An 18674-nucleotide genomic window follows, 5' to 3' on the forward strand; every position below is an offset into this window, starting at 1 on the left:
CGCCGCGGGCCCACGGCCCGGCCGCTTCCGGCCGGCCGGCGGGCGCCGCGCGGGGATTGGCTGGGGTCGGTGCGGGTGCGCGATTGGCTGGTTCGAAGGCGACGGCGGCGGCAGGATGGTGGCGGCGGAGGTGTCGCGCGCACTGGAGGGGTGGCGGTTGCGTGACGTCAGCGCAGGTGAGGGGCCGGGGCTGGGGTCGCCGCCGCGCCCGTTAACGGTCGGGGCGGGGGTTGGCGGGGCAGCGTCCCCCGTGGGGAGAGCGCCGCCGGCAGGACTGCGCCCCTCGCGGGACCGGGCCGCGCCCCAGGCTCTGCCTAGCGCCGCCACCGCGGTGGTCTTTCCGGGAGGGGGGGGGGGTCGCCGAGAGGCGCTGGCCGGCGGCGGCTGCAGAGCGGGCCAAAGGCCTGTTTCCCCGCCGCTTTTACCGGGGAAGGTTTCGGGGCAGCGCCGAGGTACCTGCGTCCTCGGGGAGTGTCATGTGTGCCCGTAACAGCATGATCCAAGCGCTCCTACAAGGCAGGAGATCTCTTGGGCAGGAATTGTCACGGCTGGAAGCTTAGAGGGAAGGTTAGACAACAACCGAAGCCAACTGTGGAAACTGTTCTTGTTGATCTCTAGTGCTGTCTGTGAAGTTTGGAGCAAGAGCTAAGGCGGGTGCACCTCCTGCGCCCTTTTGTTGTGGTCCTGTTAATGGGCAGCTGGCACAGCGAAACGCAGTTCCCAAATAATAGACTTTATCTGAAGCTTTTAGCAATCTCAGCTTTCTCATTCAGCTCGGACTAGGTGAGCGTGAGGATGTTGCACTAAGAATGCAGTAATTTAAGCAAACAGAAGTTGCCACCAGCCCTTCAGCATAAACAAAGTCATTATCTCCCAGTGTTCAGACATATGTCCAGATGCATACTCACATCAGTATCCCAAGGTAGTATTTTCCCAGCAGTGGAATTCTCCTTCCTTTGGTGTGCAGTGTAACTGGTAGTTAGCACGCTTGATAGGAGTACCATAACTATAATTTTGTAATTTCTACTTTTTTTTTTTAAGAATAGATTGGGATGAGGGAGGGATGTGGATGAGTGAGTACCAGTTGTCCTTGTTGTAGGTGTTTATAAACTAAAAATATACTTACATAGAAATGGTTGCCTGTGGTATGCTCTTATCAAAGATAATTTTTTTTTGTGTTCCTGGGTCTTGTCTTTCCTTTGGTAACTTGTGTGATCCTCTAAAGAGAAAAATGGAGACAGGGGGAAGAAAACAGGGTCTCAGCACATTTGACAATTTGCTCCATTGGGCAAATCTTGTCTCCTTCCTAGTCCTGTATAGCTTGTTATGATGTCTTATGGAGAGCATGCATTGTGTATATGTTTGCATGCTCTCTGTGTATATGTGGGCGTGGACATATGTATCTGCCTCTGTGTTTTTTATATGTATGTATGTATATGCATGCACACAAACACATTTTTAGAGTAATATGCATGAGAATTTAAGGAGCAGCTTTCTGACATCTTGATAAATATAGCTCAAAGTGTCTTAAACCCCACTTAGCTGAGATCCAGAGGTAACRGTGGTTGAGACATGAATGCATGTTCTCTTCTGTTGTCCTCCTTACAGGCATGGTAGCAACTAGCAGTGGGGAGGCACTCGCACCTTAAATTGTTAGTGCTTGTCTGTGAGGGCCTGATGTTTCTGCTTTAGTTGTCATATTCCGTATTTATTTTGAAGTATTCTTTGGAATGAAAGTATTTATTTGAGAAACTTAGCATCTGATATTTATGAGCTGTTTTTCTCTTAGCCTGGGTGAACACAGTCTGGGATCTAGATTTCACAGAGACTGAACCTCTGGATTCCAGGATAGAAGAGGGGATCACAGAAGAGGGACTTGATGCTTTCACCTGGCTATACCAGTCTCTCTCACCTTTTGCTGCTGAGGACCACGAGAATACAGAGGTAAGGCCAGTTACTGGGATATGTTCTGCTTAACAAAGATTCAAGTCCTGTGCTTTTCTATTATTCATGTTTATCCTGTCTTGAATTTAAAAAAATTTTTTTTTCCCCAGTATGATATCTAAGATTGTATAAAAAATTCTTGTCTGGCACACATGCCAGAATGCTTCAGAGAGAAAATGTTCCTAAGTTTAAAAAAAAAAAAAGTATATGTATATGTGTATATATATACAAATATAACTTATAAATAAATAAATGAAGAGGGGGTTGGTCACTATGGCAGCTGTTGAAAATATGAATAGAAATGTCTTGTCACAGTGTGGTTCACAAGAACTTGAGTACATCATGAGAAAGCATCTCATAACCTTATCTACCGGAATTCGCTATCCTCCATCTGTGCATTCGAACTTGTGGAAATAAATCTGTGATAAGTTTTGGTTACTCCAAGGCATTTTATTTAGTGGACGTGAGGGGAAAAAAAGACAGCTGTTTTGTGAGTAAAATATTTTTCTTGCATAACAGCTCTTGTTACTCTTTTCAACTAAGGTCTTTCTCGAGCAGGTACCCTTGTAGAGAATATGTACATGTTATTACTGAATTTCTTACTATTACTCATGTTTTTTGCCTCAGAGTATCTGGACCTTGTTTGCTGAAAACAACCTCTCTCATAATGCTCTTGTGGCTGTGTTGCACCACTTTGTCCATGTGGGCCAGGATAAAAGAGCTAATGCACAGCAGCGGGTTTATGCTCTTCAGGCTGCTGGGTTGTACTTCTTACTGCTTGAAATTCCAGGTGAGTGAAGGGATGTGCCTTTCTATTATTGGGTGAAACATTGCTCAGGCAAAATCAGCACTCTGTCACTTGCAGGAATTCCYGGTGGAACAACTGATGGCTTTTGAACTGTTCGCCTGATCTCCCTGAAAACCTTGGGCATCAAGCTCGGTTGTGGTGTTAAGGGCTGAACAGCTGTTCTGATCTGATAGTGGCTTCGTGTCCTGTCATAAAGTGGTTTGATGGTCTCAGTCCAGGTCTGCATTGCTATCCATCTTCCTAGTAATGTGTCTAGTTTCGTGACAAGGCTGACAGGAGAGTCTGAACAGTACGTGTGTGGTGGATCTTGGGAAACTGCATAGACAAGATATTTGCATGAGAAGCGGTAGACTAGGCRTAGCGGAAGATCACGCGGTGTGATGCGCAGCCTAGGGGTGGAAACGAAGTGCACCTGTATGTAAGCTTGCACGCAGCCCACAATAAACGCCATTTTAGCATCTCTCACATTGAGGCCTGTGCTTTGTGACCCTGCAGTAGAGGAGGCTGCAGCGCTCCCCTGGTGGCACCGTGGGTCCGGGCGAGAGCACAGCAACATACGTGGAGGTGGAACCACACATATCCCACTGGATTGACAATGAGGCACAACTGTGGGAGAAGCTTATTCTGTCAAAACTTGTGCAGTTTCTGCTCAGTAACTAGGGAGGACTTAGCTGTACAATGCTTTTGGCAGGCTGATCTGTGTGAACAAAATTATCTGTTCATAACAACAGGCAGTTGGAATTTTATAACAGGTCAATTCATGGAAGTATCGTTTTGTGTTCAAGGCTGACGTGCACTCTACTTAAAAGTTTTGCTGATCTTTGTTGTACAGCACATCATAGGTTAGAAGGGGACAGTCCCCGGGTGATCCTACTGGAGAATGTCATTGCTGATTCCAGGTCTCAAATTTGTTCAGTCTGGCTTTGTTGAAACAATTTTTTTTTTTTCACCTCCCAAACTTTCTTAGGTTCCCAGGACAACACCTTTGTCCTGGCCATCTCCTTAACTGTAAAAACAAATGGAAGAGATGGCCAGATGGCTTCATACTCTCTGTGTATTTTGTCTGGAAGATGACTGTGATGTTTTCTTTTCTGGGCAGGCAGTGTAGCTAACCAGATGTTCCATCAAGTGATGTTTGATAAATGTCTTCAAACACTGATAAAAAGCTGGCCTCAAGAACCAAACCTGATGAGGAAAAGGAAAAAGGCTGATGCTCAAAACTCTCAGGGCAATGCAAGAAGAAATAGAAAGAAAGGAAAACCAAGCAGAAAGGAGAACTCCAATGTAAGATGTTTGTGTGGTTTCTTCAGATATAAATCTCTGTTAATAAGCAAATCATTGGCAAGCGATTTCACTTCTAGATCTATGTCATAGTTTTTCTCTTTTTCAGCCCTTTTTCCTTGGCCTTTTATTCAGCAGTCAAGCTGTGCTCTTGATCCTTTGCCTATTATTAGGAATTTCAAAGGTCTGATGATTCCATGCTAGCTGCAGTTCCCTAGCTGCTGACTAATAGGAAAAATAAAGCTTATTTGTCTGTGGCTTATTGTTAGAAAGCTCAGTAGCAGAGAGGGAAACTGATTTGTCTCAGCTTCTTTAAGAGACCTGCAGCTAATAAGTGACAGGCTTGCAAATGATATTTGAGTTTCCTTGCTAACTTACTGATGGAAGGTTAAGGGCTAAATGCTATGGTTAGCTATATTCAGCTGCTACTTCTGACATTTATATGATTTTATTTATGGAACTGAGAATTATCGATCAGAAATCCTGAGAGAACATTGGTGCTGCAGGGTCATGATAAGCAAGGAGAAAGGGAATAGGCACAAAGGGAATTACCTGAGGTGAATCTCTAGGTGTCAGAAGAAAATTCAGATAGTTGTCTTCAACTCTGATAGACTTTCTCCTTCGAAACCTTCAAAACAAGAATAAGCTATGTGGGAGTTCTTTTATATTATACCCAACTTTCATCTTTTCATCTGTTTTCTGTCACTACTAAATGCATTTAAGTAATCTGAAAGAAAAGATCTAGCATTTTGGATGTGAAATCCTATAGGGTCTAGCCTGAGAACTCTGTGAAGCACCAAGAGAGATGTGCAAAACAGATCAGTCACTGCTGTGGGACAGGATGGTTCTGTTTGTTTTCTACCAATACAGATGGAAGGGATTTTTGGAGAGGAGGAAGATGAGGAGGAGGATCATGAAGAGGTTTACTTTTCAACTCAAGATCGTCTTCAAGTTCGCAAATCAGTCTTCCTTCTTCTGAAAAACTTTTTAAGACTTCTACCTAAGTTCTCCCTGAAAGAAAAGCCTCAGTGTGTGCAGAACTGCCTGCAGGTAACAATTTTCTGGACTCAAGGAATCGTATGTCCCCAAACACAAATTTTTGGTCAATACAGAACACTGCAGCCATGGTCACAGAGGTGATTGCAGTCCTGCCTTTCRTAAAACAGTCCACTGATTAGACTGTGCTCTCTATAAATCTTGGCATGGGATGCCTGCTCCAAGTCTGTGCATTTTATAGTAAAGAGTCCAGGGACTGAGAAAGCATGCTGACCTGTAGCTTATTTTATAGTGAGTCTGGGACCRCCATTGCTTTAGAAAGAGTGAGTCTTGTTCAGTTCCTGGAAAGAACAATTGTGAACATCTAATCATAGGAAAAGCCTGGGGGATTGGGATCAGAAGCGGATGGCAGTGCATCAGTGATAGTTCTGGCTCAAAGAGCTGAGCTCCAGAGGGAGGCAAACATTCAAATACCCCGTATGCTTAGCATTTGCTGGCTAGTGGCCGACTGGGCAGTTTGTGTTTTGTTCCGAGGTGCTTAACCCTCACAGTAACCAGGGGAAGAACCATAATATCAAACCTGTGGGCTTTGGGGGGTCTGCTTCAAGTGAGGTGCTGTGGCTTCAAAGTTAAGAGAGACTGAGGTGTTCTCGGAGTCTGACTCTCAAGCGTCCAAGCGGACCTGCATGTCTTCCTCTTGTGTGAATTATCTAAACTTGGCTTTCTTTCCTTGCAGATCTTTGTGGAAATGACAAACTTTGAGCCAGTGGTACATGAGTTCGAGTTTTCAGCAACAATGTGAGCTATTAATTCTTAATGTTTATACAGTGTTTTGAAGAGGTAAAGCACTCAATGCTTGTATTGCTATTATGCTGTTTATATCAAAATGAAAGCAGTGATTTCTTTCACTAAAGATAATTAGAAAAATTTCCACCTAGCTGACAGCAAACAACATTTAGCAAATATTGAACAATGTTTTCCAGTTAATGAGCACGTTTAGTTGTAACTGTTTCTCTGGTGAGAGATGAAGGCATCTGTTTGCCTTCTTTTGCTTAGGAGTGTTAATCAAGCAAAGTACATCCCCGAACTGGCCTACTATGGACTGCGATTACTGTGTTCCCCTCTACATGGTACAGAAGATAAGGTAAAAGTTGGACAAAGTCTTTAAAATTCTCACTGCTATATTGAAAAGGAGCAGTCGTTTCTTTCCTCCTTTGCGTGTTGTTTCTACTTGCACAYTTTTTACTTTTTACACTGCTTCTGCACTTACTTTGTTCATGTGTTTGCTGCTTCAGAGGCAAGATGCTTTTTTTCACCTGATTCTTATTAGCTTTGACTTGTTTGATGATGCATTTGATGTGCCTTTTATTCTGTGCTTTAATGACTCTTCTGACAAATGAATTCAAAACAGAGGATAGCTACAGTGACATTAGATCTCTGCCATCTTAAAAGGGAGAATTCCAGGTTACTGCCTTTGCCTGGCTTCTGGCTAGGTGGAGCTCCAGCACTGTTTGGTAGTGTGCTGTGGCATTGGATCGTGCAGCAGTGATGCATGGTGGGAACCGGGGAAGCGTTATGCACAGATGATGGTAAGCAAGGCTGATGCTAATTCACGGAACATTCTGCTGTGATGCAACATCCAGTTCTACCAGAAATCTGTCTGCAGCTTTACATTTTTATTTTGTCAAATTGCCGAGCACGCTGTGTCATCTCCTACCTATCTGTGCGCCACTCCTATAGATGGAGCTTTTGAACTTTGGGTGTGACTGTGCTGCTGTGATTGCCAATCTGTGTAAACACATACGAACTAGTTTTGAGCTAGCAAGCCAGGGTCCTGGCAGCTGTCTAGTCAGGGAAGCCTGGAGCTCAGTACTCACTAACCTGATATATGCCTGAGTATCTGTCCTGCTTTCCAGGAGGAATTGCAGCCTTAGACCTCTGTGTTTCAAACTACTTGGTTTCCCAGTGCAGCACAAACTTTTCAGAAGTGTTTACACTTGTAGTACCAAGAAACTCTAGTAACTCCCCTTTTCAGACCTGCATGATCTTTCCTGTCTCTCCTGTTTGACTATTCAGAGAATGTCAGGATAATGAGGTGTGCTGTGGTCCCAAAAGTATGGCAAGGGGAAACCCCTCAAAGTTCAAGTGCATGTGGTGGTAAAAACATGGTTTTAATTTAAGGTGTCTTCCGTGCAAAAAAATGACGAATTTCCTCAAATTCTGAATGTTTCTGGTGATTTGAAGTCTACTGCTTTGGAGGTGATCTGTTGTTGTTGTCAGGAAGTCATTCTTAGGCCTTACTGGATTTGTAGGAGATCATCACATCTAGGAAAGGTGTTAGGTGTAGAAATGGTTCCCTTTTGAATTATTTTGCTAGGAGTCATATTTTGCCAGGTGATTTATCTGTATCTAAATTTTTTTTGATTCAGAATTATTTCATAAACTGGGTCAGAATGTTTATCCATCTGTTCCAATTGCTACTGAAAATAAACTTGAAGATAACCTTTTCCTTCCAGGTTCTTCGTCGTGTCTTCCAGCGAATCCTCAATGTCATTCTCATGCTGGAAGGTGAAGGAGGTTCCAGACGCACAGTCCTTGCAATCACTTCACCCGTGATCAGTGCCAGGAATCAGGCTATAAAATTCATCAGGTGAAGTACAGAGTTCTGGCACTACCCTTCCCGGGTATGTCTGCTCTTCCTTCTGGCATGCCTTTACTTTACTGTTAATTGATAAAGGGATGAGAATAACTGGGACTTACCTTGAAGCTGTTTGTGCAGCTGAGGTTTCATTTCAATTTCTGTAATGGTAATTTATAGTGCTTGCTGGGGGAGGGAGAAGGTGGTGATGTTTGACGGACAAGTGGCAGTGAGTGGAGAGGACGTACCTTCTCCAGTATTTAGCTTTGTGTCAGTATTTTCAGGTTTTGTAGTTTTCTACAAAGTATTGTGAAGGAGATACTGTATGAATGTGGAGCTCATTTCTCTTTAATTCTTTGCTTTCTCTTGATTAAAGATGTGTTTTGCCTATGTTTATTTTTCCCCCTACAAGGGGAGCCATGTTGTTGGAAAGTGTAGCTTGTGCAGAGATCCTCAGATGACGTTTAATAAATAAACTGAAAACTAAGAAGCTTTTCATATTCTCCTTCCACTTGTAGAAAGATTTTTGGAAGAAATACTTTATGCCTGCAAAGCCAGGTTAATGTAGAAAGTAAGTAGATCTGTCCTCTGAGCATGTCGTATTGCACTAGCGCTCGTGACTCTGGAATGTGACTTTCAACGTGTATCTTCAAAAGCAATGTCCTTGACTTGAGTTTTGCTCTGTTACAAAACCAACCTTATAAATGTTCCCTTCTTCTGTGCAGTTCTGTAGTAGAGGAGCTGAAAGAAGTTGCTTTTCCTGTACTTCGAATATTACTGCAACACATTTGTACCAAGGTATGCTAAGTTTTGGTGTATCTTGGTTGGAAGAACTTATCTGTGGATACATTGCAGTATCTGTAATAGTTGGGAAATCCGTTTTCACAATGTTTTGTAAGAAACAAAAAGATTTCCATTATTTGCAAATCTCTTGGCGGTCTGATGGTGTTTTGCAATGATCTTTACCAGAGTTTTCAGGCATCTTGAAAATAGTTTCATATCCTAGAAGAATACCAATGGTGTACACTTTCCCTTCCATTCACAATTGCTTTTAGCCTGCAGTTTTTATCTGCAGTTGCTATTAAGACTGTTTTAATAGCGGGAAATGAGGATTGTATGAACTCTTTGCCCAGCTATCTATCTGAAGACTGCCATGTAGAAACACTGCCTCTGGATTTAATCTGAACTCCACCTTTGCCTTGGGAACTTGCTGTCAGTGGCTGAGTGCTGAAGTAGCGGCTGAGGAAGTTGATTCTCCTCCCAATGCTTAGTGAATGTGACCATGTCGCCTCATTAAATAAACAAATATTTATCTTGAGCCCTCAAATGCCTTTTTGGCTTTTAGAGCAGAGCATTGGAATATTATAATTTGCAAGGTCAATTGCGGTTGTTTTTCAGGTCCCAGATAAGGCTGATTATCGCACATATGCTGCACAGGCCTTGGCGAATTTGCTGAATAAACTCCCTTGTATAGAGTTTGCCGACTTCATTGCTTGGCTTTATAAATACTCACACAATGCCAAAGTAAGTACATCTCCTTAATGTTCCAGAATTCAGATACAGCAGTATTTTGAAGATGAAGAGTTCAGTATCAATATTGAATAGCATTGTTGTTATCGTCTATACCTAAAGGCACATAAACTGAGTAGGCAGTTCATGTGACTTTSCTTTCATTAAGAGAGCGCCTTGTGTACTTTTTCTTCTGAACAGATTTCCTACAGAGTGTTTGCCCTTGATGTAGCTTTAGCTTTGTTGGATGTGCCGGAGAGGAACTTGGATAGCTCCTTGTCCCTGGACCGTCAGAAGTTTCTAAAGCATAAGTTTTTAGTACAGGTCATGGTGTTTGGCCGGTGTTCAGACAAAGCACCCGCAGTTCGTAGCAAAGCTTTAAGCAGTTTTGCACACTGTCTGGATATGAAAGCTTCTACTACCTTGGAGAGTATACAGGACTTACTACAAAGCTGTAAGTATTGTGGATAAATTAGGTATTTTAAACTATTTCTTGGATTTTCTGGGGAATAGTTATTGGGAGATAGTAGAACTGATTGCCTGGAACTTAAAAATAGGCACATGGTGCCCTTGTGTACTTTGTCGTAAAGGGAAGTAATAAATGAGTCTCGTTACTCATGAAGTCTTATATTTGGAGGGGTTTCTGTTCTAAATTGATTCCTCCCCAAGATGGTCATTTGGTTGGTTGTTTAGAAAAAAAGTTCATTCTTGCCTGACAGTTGATTAAATCTTGAGTTGCCTTTTGCCTCTGCTGAGTTGCATTTTTCATGATTGGCGTGCTGAACTCCCTCAGGTGCGGTAAAGGCCAGATGGCACAGTTCAGAAGTGTGAATATAGCACCCTACAGTTAGATTACTTTTCTGAGAATATTTGGAATGACAGACTAAATGGAAATGCTACATTTAAATTCTTTTCTTTTTTATTTCCTTTTGGCAGCCTCTGACCACACAATCTTGGAAGCAAACACAAACACTGCAAGTTTGATGGTCGACGCAGAAGGTATAGAGTCATTCTTGTATAGGAAGTCTTAGGCTTTTCTTGGCATGCTGTTTTTTAAAAATACATATATTTATGAAGTCTAGGGAGTGCCCAAAGCTCTCTGTTTAACAATGAACCATATTGCTGAGTGAACATGTGCCATTTTTATTCTTAAACTTTCAACCTTTCTTTCAGTTCTGTCCAACCATCCACTGAAGACCCTACCAACTTTCAAAACTTTTGAGTTGACAGAAAGCAGTGATAGTGCTGTGGTTGATGGTATGTCAAAACTATGCTAGCTTTTTTAGATAGCTTTTCAAAAGTTTAATTGAAATCAGATTTTCTGAAGGGTATTCGTTGTCCGTTTTTCAAAGAAAGTGGAGAAATCTTTCTGTAGAGCTGTTAAAAACCACTTGTGGGTGATGAAGGGAGTGGAATTGCCAGCCATAAAGTAATACGCTTTCCACTTAAGTCTGAAAAATAAATTTAATCTTGAAATACTGATGTTCCTTTCCACTAATGTGGTAGCAACACTTGTTGAAAAGCAGGTAATTTATTCTTTCCAAAAAGGATGGTAATTGATGTTGGGATATAATACTTGCAGCTCCATAAATTTAAGGGTAATTAAATCTCCTCTTGCTTCAGTGCCCAAAGAGCTAATATATTTTCACTACATAAAACAGAGCACCTTTGGCTAGCGCTGTTATGTAGGGAAGAATTAACTTCTCTGCAGCATCAGGTATTGGCTGGAGTTGAAAGCAGAGTATGAGGTTAAATGGACTGATGCAGAATGGCAACCTGCTAGTCTTAATTTGTTGATAGCATGAAATCAGCATGAAAGTCAGCTGTTCTGGCTGTTATGTTCCCTCTTTGAATCCTTTCTTTTCTTTTCCTCTTCCATGTAAAAGCTTTTCTTTCTAACCTTTAGTCCTCTGCCATTATCTTTGCTCTCAGTTCTTGCTGTTCACCTCTCTTGAACTGCTGACAATTCAATTCATTGCTTAGTTCACATCCTGCATTTGTGTCTTTGTTACATGTCTCATGCTGCTCTTCACATGGGATCTCTCTCCCTATCTCCATGAGCCAGGCTCCCATCTTCTCTATTCAAAGCTTTCTTTTAAAACATTTCACTGATAAATTTTGTTAATCTGCTCTCTCAGATAGAAATGTCCTCCAGGCCACTTATGGTATTGTGTATTTCCTGTTTAGCTGCAGACTCCTTGTTGCAGGGGATCCCTGTTTTTGTATCTGATACCCAGCTGAGCATGCAGTTGGCACTTGGCTAAACAAATTGAGAAAGGGATTGGATGAAAAAGGACTGTCTGGGGCTCTAGAGGATAGCTGAAATACAGGGCTCAGTGAGTCAGTCAAGGTGCATTAGCAAAGCTGTCTGGCACACATTTGTGTTTGGCTTGTGCCTGTGCTAATTTTGCACTTTTATGAAGACCGAACAGCTCATATTTCAGACGCAAAATAAATCTTAGCCAAGGGTAAGCAGAATGTGCTAAATGCATGTGGGCAAAGATGAGAAGGATAGGGAGAGTATGCAGAGTGAAGTATGTGCTGCAGAATATGCAGTACCCAACAGTGTGCACGTTATGTTCCCTTGCTAGTTCTTGGCTTTTTAGAACTCAGTATTTTTTCTTATGTCCCTGTGAGTAAAATCAATGCCAACTAGCAAAGTGTGATTGTTTTTAGCAGATTTGGTCACCTTCACAAGAGCTGGACTATTTTCATGGCAAAATCTTGCAGTGAAAACACTCTGTGCTTTTTCTGTCAAGCTATTTTCAGGAGGAAGGTGAGATTGTAGTTAGCTGCCCATTAAGGAAACACTAATCACACAGATCAAAGTCCCTTTGCTTTCTCTGGTCAAAATCTATCTTCAAACTACTTTTGATTAGTCCCCTGTTTCTTAATGGCAGCACAGTGGATCTTCAGATGAATTTCTATAACCAACAGATCTCTAAATTTGGCATATATTTGGGAACTCTTAGTTGTTATTGGCAGAATTATAAGAAGGATTATAGAAGCCTTGGAAGCAATGGTAAAATGGTTGAAATTGCCAGCCTGTCAACAGTCCTTTTGAATGTTTTGAAAGCTAAGAAATAGTCGATTGTGGTTTTAGTATTCAGCTATGTGTCGGTTAATAAGCAGTCATCTTGATTCAGCGTTTTTCCCAAGAATGTACAGCAATACATATGAATATGGCTAGAGAAAGTAAAATTTTAGGCCTAACCTTCCGTGCATGGCAGGAGAAGTGTTCTGTTACCCATGTGGGCTCTCAGGTTCTTCTCTGCAGGTGCCATTCTGCAACCCCAAGGAAATTCAGTCAGTTTGTAAGTGGGAATAATTTCCCCTCTATAAAATATAGAAGTGCATGTATTAATACTTCATGCTGTGTGGAGGTGTGAGGCATAACTCACAAAAGATCGTAGTCATTCTAAGCTCTTTGCATAGAAGTTTGTTGACCTATCTTGGGTCTGTGCTGGATCCATTTGTTTGTGGGCTGTCCTCAAAGTGTTTTTCCCGCAGATGGCAAGGTTATATGTGCTACAGACTTTTGTTAGAATTGTGCATGATTCATTTGATGAGGCTTTCAAACTTTGATGGTAGCCTAACATCTCTTATGCAGAAAAATAAATGGGCTGGAAATTACAGATTATTTCTTTTTGCTGCATGTATCAAATGACTTGGTGTATCACTTTCTTTTGTGATATGTCCTAAGATACATTTTCAAATGAAAAAATTGGAAATTTGTTTTTCTTTCTATTTGCTTATATCTGGATTATTTTGGGCTTTTTGTCCTGCTTTGATCAGTCTTCCCAGTTGTCTCTGGTAACAAGAGCTGCTCAGCAGAGTGCAAAACTATGCTGCAAAATAATGTTTTAGGCAGTCTATTATAATTTCTTTTTCACTGTGGATTTGGATAGGAAAAGAGATCATGGCCATGCTGAGACTGAGAGCAGGGGATGAGAAGACCAATGTGAGGAAATCTGCTCTCCAGGTATGTTTTTTTTGACTGCTTCTTTGCTCTGCATGATTACCAAGAGTGGCATTAAATTAAATAGTTAGGCCATAGTACTGTAGTGAAGTGTGTGTAAGTATGTCCACCTGTAGCTTCTGGCTGTTCCTGCAGAGTACCAACAGGCCTTAAAAAGGTTTTGTTTACTAGTTTCTGATAAGTGGATAATACGACTATGATAATGAAAACCTTTTCCAGTACTCTTGCTGGCATTCCCATATTCCATGGTTTTAGAAAGAGAGCCTCTTTTGTCAATAGGCATTTAAATTAAGCAGCTTCCTTATAAACTCAAGCATATTAGCTGCTTGGTTTGTTTTGACCTCATGAACAAAGATGCTAGGTTGTATCCAGCCTCTGTTTGAGGAATGCATTGCTCTGCTTGTTGCTCAATTCTTTTAATGAAGTCATTAGCTTTAGAAGGTACATTGTTTAATGGAAATGTCATTGTTTTAAAAAGTATATGTCTGCTGTTGACTGCCTTTCTTTGTGTTAGTCCTGTTTCCTCCAAATTTTCCCCTCGGTTCCCACACTGATTTGAGTTTCTCAGCTTATGGTTTTATACCTTTTTGTTGCAAGGCTTTGGGATTTTTTTTCCTCTTCCTTCTTACCAGGTAAAAGACCTAGTTCATATAAAAGGCATATTAGTTTCAAGGGGAAAATGTGAAGCTGACTTTGTACAAAGTGCCGTTACAAAATCTGAATGGAAAAGATGCTCTCTGTTCCGTTCTACATCTCTGGTTCTGCCCAGTTCTTATAAATTGTTAACGTGATGTTTCCCTGTCAGTGAGATAAGTTAATCTCTAGCTAAGGTTGGTAGGGAGTGGGTTGTATATTTGATTTGCTACCAAATCCTCACGACCATTATATCCAACAAAGTTATCCTGGCATTTGACTTCCAGGTTTTTATGAGCATCCTGAAACACAATGTGGTTCCTTGTACTCCGGAAGACTTGTCCACTCTTCAAGATCGTTGCCGGGACCCTGCTATTACTGTACGGAAACAGGCCTTGCAGTCTATAACGGAGCTCCTTGTGGTGAGGAAAAGTAGCACAAATTTTTATCCAGACCTGAGATGGGCAAAATGTGGGTTAAAAGAAGGAAGAAACAGACAAATCTGGTATATGTCAGTTGTTCATTCATCCAGATTCTTTTTATGACTGTGTTTTTTATTACCTTTTGACTTGGAAGTCATGACTCATTCTCACATAAACTTGTGATTTATGTAGGATGCTTCCAACCTGCTGGATACATTTATTTTCCTGGCTGTTGGTTTGTGTGTCATGGAGAAGATGTTTATATTGTTGGCCTTATCAAGTTTAAAAAAAAATCTGAATCACTTTACTGAGATGTAATGTGTAGATGGTATCACTGCAATATTCTTCCTGCTTTTCTATTTATTCACAAAGGGTTAGTAACTTAGGCTCAGAGCATGAGGTTTATATTAATCACAACTCCCTGTTTTTAGTGTTAAATCATCTGCTGTACAGCTTTACTGGGACACTTACAATTATTTATAGGGTTGCAAAACAAACCATTACAGAACTTCAGCAGGAATACCAGGGAGCTTCATCACAGATGTGATCGGCACCTTGTGATGTCAAGGAGATCCAAGCCCCCTTGTTCCATATGCTGCCATATTGTAGTGCTGGTTAAGCAGCATGTTCTTTTATTAAAATTTATTTTTAAAGTTGGCAGATGAGTCTGGAGGTTTCTAGGCCTTTGCTGATCTTAGCCATACATATAGGACTTAAAAATATTTCTAATACAAAGTTGGTTTCTCTCAGTCTCAGCACCATAATGTTCTGGTACGGAAGGCCTGGTTAAGTGGAGTGGTGCCTGTTGTGATGGACACTGAAAGTTCTGTCCAAGAAAAGGCCTTGGATTGTCTTGATCAGCTCTTGTTGCAACATATAAAGCATTATAACAAATTCAGTAATGAAGATGAAAAGCAGGTTCTGGCATGGGAGCTCCTTACCCTCTTGACTTCAGAAAGCCAGGAACTGTGGTAAGTACTTTTTTACTTTTTTTTTTTCTTTTTTTTTTTTTCCCATTACTATCGGTGAAAGAGAGTTTGGCTTCTGTTCGCGTATCTGTAACAGCCCTCATCCAGTGTGTCAGATGGTTTTTATGGACTTTATTATGTTAGCATTCATGGAAAAAAATCTAGAATTTTTTTATTTCTAATCCTGTTAGAATATGGAGTTTTCCCTTTACAGTAGGAAATTGCCTATTGATTGGAGGACTAAGATACAAGTATGAGGTTATACTCTCAGCTTTCTCATTTACTGTGTGACCACAAACTGTTAAGTATCTTAGTTTACGTATTGTTTAAATGCGTGTGCTTGCACAAAGACAGGAAACTAAATCTATTGACTTTTTAAAGCTATTTCGGTTCCCTGCTCAAAACAGACAATGTAAGTTCCTATTGCTGGTCAGAGATGGAAACTGTCATGTTGTGAGCTGCTTGTGTTGCTCTGCCATTTCCTAGGACCGATGAACTGTCAAGCATATACATGTTGGCAGTTGGTGAGAAGAGTTCAGTTTGTGTCAAGTATTTTTACTTGCTCTTCTTGTTACCTCTGTCCTCTCCCTGAATTCTGGTGTTCATACGTGAAAATGTCATGTGGTGTTCTTGATGTGCTGATAGTGGCACGAATATTTAAGTTAAATGGTGTTCTGATGACAGAAGTAACAGAGTATATATAAAGAAAGGAGAACATCTCCTTTTATTAATTCTGATGTACAATATATCACTTGTCTGATGACAAATAGTATTATTCTGCCTTTTGCAGAACACTGTGGGAAGTAGCAAAAGAAATGGGATGACACACAGTATGGCAAGGATGCAACATCGGTTGACTAAAGACCGTCGTATGTTTATTAGTCAATAAGGCATAGCTCAGAATTAGAAAATGAGATACTGGTTGTGCTGCATTGCCAATCTGTGGAACTGTCAATGTTCTAATTTTGGCAATTTTGTAACAGTTTGCAGTTGCGTAGCACCTTCTACTTGATGACCTTAAAGTACCTAGCAGCCTGATGAATCTCAGAGCTCTCTCAACATGAAGTAGGTAACTAGGGGTAAACAGATAAATGAGCGACTTGTGGTACCTTAACATCGCTATATCCTGTCCCATTACAGATGTTAAATAAAAACTGACGGAAAGTCTTCCTTAGAGGTTGCTGAAATTACATTTTTTTGGTTTGCRTTGGTGTCAGTTGGACTTTCTGTCTCAGTGGCATACAGCACTACATCCATGTCTGTTTGCCAGGTTTTTAGGTGCATCAGAATTGTGAGTCTGTAACTGAAAGAGAGTGTAAATATTGGTGGTAAAAAATGTAGTGAAAATCCTGACTTCCTCTGAGGAGTGAGAATACAGAGTGTTAGCAGCTTTTTTATGTTGCCTGGTGTATCCTGGATAGAGATGTTGGATTTACTGGCGGACTCTAACACCAGGTATTTCGGTTACTCCTTGTTTAACTTATTTTTTCTTTTCTTTCTTCCTTGTAGCCGTTATTTGAACAAAGCTTTTCACATTTGGTCCAGGCAGAATAAGTTCTCCTCTGTCTTCATCAGTAATGTCATGTCCCATGTGGAAACAGAGCATGCTGTACCAGCTTGGATGTTGCTTGCCAAGATGGCAGGTTCTTCACCCAAACTGGATTATTCCAAGATCATTGAAGCCTGGGACAGTATCAGCAGGTATACATGTGCTTTGAACTCCATTCTGCAGGAAAGAGATGGGGATGAAGAAGGGGAACAAAGCAAGTGACCACTTTCTGTCCTTCCACAAGTAGAGTGCTGTTTAGCTGCTTAGATCACAGTCCTTTATCCAGGCTATTGGTGTTTCCAGCTAGGAGGCAAGTAATGGCCTGCAGATTTGTGCAGGAACCAACTGTTACCCTAAGCTTTTTAAGTTTTCATCTGGTTTGACAGATCTGTCTTGATAATACGTATCCTGGATGAAAGGATTTTTCTACTGTGCTTTAGTGTTGTTTCTTAGCATTAATGTTAGTTTGTCCTCTCTGCTATTTTTCAGGCAGCAGAACACAAGGACTGATACTGCAGGACATATCCTGTGTGTCATCGGTCATGTTGCAAAGCACCTCCCTAGGAGCACCCGTGAGAGGCTGATCGGTGAGTGGCCCTGAGAAAATGCAGAGGGGAAGGCAGGGCTCAGTTTTGCTTCACAGCTTAACAGTGTTTTTCTTCTCCTTAAGCATTTGATTAGCTTAGAAAATGCTCATCCTAGGTGTGTGACCTCCTTTTCAGATAATATCAAGTGCTGGCTGAGGGAGTTTCAGTGTCCCCTGGAGGTGATTAGCCCAGCTGTAGAAGCTCTGCAGAAGCTCTGCCATGCGTATGCAGATGTCCCAGAGGAGACACAGGTGTGACTTAAAATGAATCTTTTAAAATAGCTTGTTTCACACTTCTTTGGAGGGCTGTCTTTTGAAAGCAGCTCCTGTCTCCAATCTGCAGGCTTTAACTCACTAAACAAAAAGGATCTGACTCGAGCAACTTGTATCTCTTCTGCTCAGCTCTTTTGCTATATTGCAGTTGTGCTGGAGACTGTCCTGTAGCTAAGGATGGACTTGTAAGAGATCTTTCTTCATGAGGGCTTTTTTTGCAGCTGAAAAACCCTGCATTTGCCTTCTGTCACAGTTTGCAGCGTTCTTAAAGGAGACTATTTTTGTGCCATTTTGACATCAGTTCTTCCTGGGATTGGTCCAGTTAGAAGCTATAGGCTTATAGTGTAAGCTCGGACTGTTCTGTATCGGAGCTGCTGTAGATTCACATTTTCTCGCTGTCTCTCATGGGCCCAAATGGGGAGTTAATAGAATACCGTTTGCACATTTTTCTGCCCAGTTCCCCGTTTGTTTTATGCCATATCTTTGTTTCACTTCTGCAGTTAGAAGGTGGGCTATCTGTTGCTGTTAAAATCTGTATCTCACCCTGAGCACAGTCACAAAGAAGCTAGAGCTGGCGCAAGTTTCCCTTGCTAATGAATTCTGTGTACATATGGGTTATATTTCTCTTTTTATGCTGATGACAGCTATTTTATAATAGGCATCCCAATAAACTTCAGTAAATAGTCTGGAAGGCTGCACACTTTTTCAGGAGCCAGGGTGGATTGATGGGTTTTGTTGTGTTTTTTAAAATTGATGCTCAGAAAATCCCCACTGGTAGGCATAGTCATTACAGTATGTTGACTTGCAACCAAATGCAGATGTACCTTTGTATTGGTTACTTCAGTCCTTCTAACAGTGTAACTGCCATATATGTATGTATTTAGTTTCTTACTGTTATGGGTTTTAGATGGTACGAAAAAGATAAAAGATGCTTTATTTTCATTCACTATCTGATAGAGGAGTAGCTTTTTTGGGTTTTTGCCTCCTAGAATTCACGTCAAATTTTCATGTGAATGGAACTGCACTTTCCAAACAGCGCCTTAAAATTCATATGAACAACCTAAAATGTGTGGGATATACGTGGAACA

The 18674-nt window shown here is 41.3% G+C and overlaps 1 protein-coding gene across 2 annotated transcripts in view; it reads left to right on the top strand.

The window, feature by feature from the left end:
* The first annotated feature begins 74 nt into the window (after positions 1–74).
* The window catches only part of NCAPD3 (non-SMC condensin II complex subunit D3), a 32094-nt gene continuing 13494 nt past the window's right edge, over positions 75–18674 (top strand). The window contains exons 1-19 of one of the 2 annotated variants that reach the window (XM_026071754.1): positions 75–176; positions 1790–1944; positions 2572–2734; positions 3852–4036; positions 4904–5083; positions 5766–5827; positions 6086–6173; positions 7546–7679; positions 8393–8465; positions 9066–9191; positions 9378–9630; positions 10113–10175; positions 10350–10433; positions 13085–13158; positions 14076–14210; positions 14961–15181; positions 16688–16879; positions 17217–17314; positions 17450–17565. In XM_026071754.1, the coding sequence (XP_025927539.1) occupies positions 116–176; positions 1790–1944; positions 2572–2734; positions 3852–4036; positions 4904–5083; positions 5766–5827; positions 6086–6173; positions 7546–7679; positions 8393–8465; positions 9066–9191; positions 9378–9630; positions 10113–10175; positions 10350–10433; positions 13085–13158; positions 14076–14210; positions 14961–15181; positions 16688–16879; positions 17217–17314; positions 17450–17565 (2463 nt within the window). In that variant the 5' untranslated portion in view covers positions 75–115. The remainder of the gene's footprint in view (positions 177–1789; positions 1945–2571; positions 2735–3851; positions 4037–4903; positions 5084–5765; positions 5828–6085; positions 6174–7545; positions 7680–8392; positions 8466–9065; positions 9192–9377; positions 9631–10112; positions 10176–10349; positions 10434–13084; positions 13159–14075; positions 14211–14960; positions 15182–16687; positions 16880–17216; positions 17315–17449; positions 17566–18674) is intronic. The other variant, XM_026071753.1, reaches the window with a different exon arrangement.

The sequence above is a fragment of the Apteryx rowi genome, unplaced genomic scaffold (assembly GCF_003343035.1).
Source record: "Apteryx rowi isolate R43461 unplaced genomic scaffold, aptRow1 scaffold_33, whole genome shotgun sequence".
Taxonomy (NCBI): Eukaryota; Metazoa; Chordata; class Aves; order Apterygiformes; family Apterygidae; genus Apteryx; species Apteryx rowi.